Raw genomic sequence first — 3,455 nt, forward strand, 5'->3', positions numbered from 1 at the left:
TTAAAGCCTCCTCTCTAACCATTTTCAGAGTGAACAAGATTCCCTGTATCTTCCACGAGTACAGCTATCATTTCTGTGGGATCCACCATGTCTGAAGACCAGATGAATCACCTCTCTCTACTCGCAATCTTTTACCTCATTGTTTCAGGTACTCTTCATCTCTTGGGCATCATCACAAATTATCTTCATTCTAATATTATATGGAAGGGCTCGTTTCTCATTTACATTAAATGTTACTAGCCTTGCAGTTCCCCTCTTTCTGTAGTTTACAATTGGTGTGAGGAGCAGAGTAGGGAATGAGACCCTTGATGAAATTGTTTGCGATGAAATCTGGTACGCTAAGCTCTTTTCTTCTTTATTGACCCGTATTTGAGATAATTTCCTGAAAACAGTCCATAAAGGGTACTCTACACTTGTGCGACTAGCACAGATTCAGGATAGAAATATTTGGACATGTTGAAGGGGATGTGGGTGTTATTGACAAACATGCTAGGGTTGCCTCATGTGGCTACTTTTGGGCACAAATTCTTAAGGAAACTGGAATCATTATTGACCCTTCACCAGTCCTAAACCCCAAATGGTGTCTTCTCTCTATTTTCTCAGGAATTAGTGCTGACCTCTCTATAAAACCTTTGGTGATTTTCCTTTTAGTTGCAACTACACAGGTTGTAACACAGGGATGGAAGGATGTTTATGTCATTAATGTAAATTGATGGTACAGTGGAACCTTGGTTTTCAAACGTAATTCGTTCCGGAAGACAGTTCGACTTCTGAAACACCCGAAAAACGAAAACTGAAAGCAGAAGCCTCAGTACAATAAAGGTAAAGGTAAAGGGAATGACCATTAGGTCCAGTTGTGGCCGACTCTAGGGTTGCGGCACTCATCTCGCTTTACTGGCCGAGGGAGCCAGCGTACAGCTTCTGGGGCATGTGGCCAGCATGACTAAACCACTTCTGGTGAACCAGAGCAGCTCACGCAAATGCCGTTTGCCTTCCCGCCAGAGTGGTACCTATTTATCTACTTGCACTTTGACGTGCTTTCGAACTGCTAGGTTGGCAGGAGCAGGGACCGAGCAACGGGAGCTCAGCCCGTCACAGGGATCTGAACTGCCAACCTTCTGATTGGCAAGCCCTAGGCTCTGTGGTTTAACATACAGTGCCACCCGCATCCTCAATACAATAGGGAAACTCAAAAAGGAAGCGGCGAGGCACGTTTGGCTTTGGAAAATCTTTTGAAAACCAAAGCAGTTACTTCTAGGTTTTCAGCGTTCGAAAGCCAAAACGTGTGTCAGTGGAGACGTTCGACAACCGAGGTTCCACTGTATAAGAAAACTTTGTTCTTAGCTGTCTCAGTAAAATTCAGCCATCATCTTGAGGTTTTGAAGGAGAATGCTAAACCAATGGTCTTGGCTGCCACTTGGAGGACTTTTGTAACTAACATGAAGAAACAACTTATGAAGCTACTTATCCCAGTGAAGGATGACTTTGTTTGGCAGTACCCATGACATATGCCTTTGTTTGACTGATTAGTCTGAGTTATGCTTCTTTCACCATTTAATTGATTGAATTCAGTTAAAGCCTTTGCACTAACCATTTCCAGAGCAAACAAGATCCCATTTATCTCTTGCTGATGCAGATACCACCTTTATGGTCCACAATAGAAAGTGTCCTTTCATACTGCATCACGGTGTGGTACGCTGGTTTGACACCAGCTGATAGGAAGTGCCTACAGAGGGTGGTGAATACAACACAAGATATTATGGGCTGTCCCATGAATCCACTGGATGAAATAGCAGAAGAACGTTGCCTCAGGAGAGTGAGGAAAATTCTCAGGGATGATTCACACCCTGGCTGGCACTTTCTTGATCTCCTGCCCTCGGGCAGAAGATATAGAAGCAGGATTAGTCGCACCAACAGGGTAGAGAACAGCTTCTATCCCTGGGCTGTTAGGCTGCTGAATGAAAAGATAACAACAGGGCAACTGACTTTCGGGTTTGGTGGGTGTGCATCAGTAAACGAGGGGAATTAACACTAATTGAGCTGAGTGGGGGGTGCTCATGTAACCTCACTGTATACAAGTTGTACAAATGACAATAAAGTATTTCAATTTCAATATGGGATCCACCAGGTCTGAAAACCAGATGGATCACATCACTCTATTTATAACCTTTTACTTCATTGTTTCAGGTGCTCTTTGTATTCTGGTTTTTATCACCAATGGGCTTATTGTTGGTGTGAATGTTACCGACTGGATGAAAGGCAGAAGTCTGATGCCCAGTGATGAAATTCTGGCCAGCCTGGGGCTGTCCAACCTTTGCTTCTGCACCTCACTAATTCTGGACTATTTCATTTCACTCATCTGGAAGGAGTTCTTCAGTAAGTTTTACATGGTGCAAAAAATCACATTCACCCTCGACATTGCTGCAAGCTTTTTGAGCTTCTGGTTCACTGCCTGGCTGAGTGTTTTCTACTGCATGAAGATTGTCAACTTCAAGCAGTCGTTTTTGCTGAGGGTGAAACTACAATTTTCTAGCCTTGTGCGTTGGTTCCTCCTTGGTTCTGTGCTGGCTTCCTGTGGAGCAACATTCCTAGTCACCTGGACTTTTGAAACAGTGTCCCAAGCATCCGACAATCTGAACAATCAGACTTTCCTCAGCCTTCCCTCTGACTTTAACTTTACAAACGACTACAAAAAGCGAAAATTGATACTCGTGCATATGCCTATGCCTTACAAACTCCTCCCCATTATCCTGGGCTGTTCTGTCCCCCTAGTGATAGTGATTGCCTCTTCTGTGCCAATTCTCAATACTCTTTTCAGGCATGCCAAAAACCTGGAACAAAATGCAACCATTTTCCACAACCCTCGCCTGGAGGTTCATCTCAATGCAGCCAAGTCAGTGCTGTCTCTTCTTATAAGCTATACTTCCTTGTTTGTTAGCGAGATAATAATCAGAACGGAAATCTTTCCCAACTGGACTTATCAGTATTTTCTGTGTCTGATCTTTCAACTTTCTAACTTGGTGGCACAAGGTTTCATTCTGGTTGCAAGTAACCCAAAACTGAAGCAATCAGCTGTACAAATTATTTCCTGTGTGCAGCAGTAACCTTAGAAAATCCAAACACAGTTGCTGAGCTTTTGGGGGGCAATTGTCCCAAAAACTGATGAGCCTTTTTTGGTTGATCGGCAGTGGCGGATGAGCAAGCTTTCGAAATTGCCATCTAGGAGGCAACAAGGAAGTGACGGCTGTGCAGCGGGGAACAGATGAGATCCCAGACATTTACTATTATATTTACTATTAGCCCCACCCTGCAGACATTAGCGGAATTTTCTGGTTTATATGGCAACCCAGTGCTGATAGAAAGGCTTGTTTAGGTTTGTAGAAAAATCTGGCCATGGATGACATTGCTTGGGCATTAGGTATAGCATCATCAACACCCTTATTACTTGTGTAAGT

The 3,455-nt window shown here is 43.6% G+C and overlaps 1 protein-coding gene across 1 annotated transcript; it reads left to right on the forward strand.

Moving 5' to 3' along the window:
• The first annotated feature begins 2,114 nt into the window (after nucleotides 1-2,114).
• LOC114588024 (taste receptor type 2 member 41-like) lies at nucleotides 2,115-3,104 on the forward strand. The gene has a single exon (XM_028712942.2). The coding sequence runs from the start codon at nucleotides 2,115-2,117 to the stop codon at nucleotides 3,102-3,104; it is 990 nt and encodes a 329-aa protein (XP_028568775.2).
• The last annotated feature ends 351 nt before the right edge of the window (nucleotides 3,105-3,455 follow it).

This window comes from Podarcis muralis, chromosome 17 (assembly GCF_964188315.1).
Source record: "Podarcis muralis chromosome 17, rPodMur119.hap1.1, whole genome shotgun sequence".
Classification (NCBI taxonomy): domain Eukaryota; kingdom Metazoa; phylum Chordata; class Lepidosauria; order Squamata; family Lacertidae; genus Podarcis; species Podarcis muralis.

Bases quoted from the DNA above. Each gene is read 5' to 3' on its own strand.
- LOC114588024 (XM_028712942.2), top strand. From the start codon at position 2,115: ATGGGATCCACCAGGTCTGAAAACCAGATGGATCACATCACTCTATTT.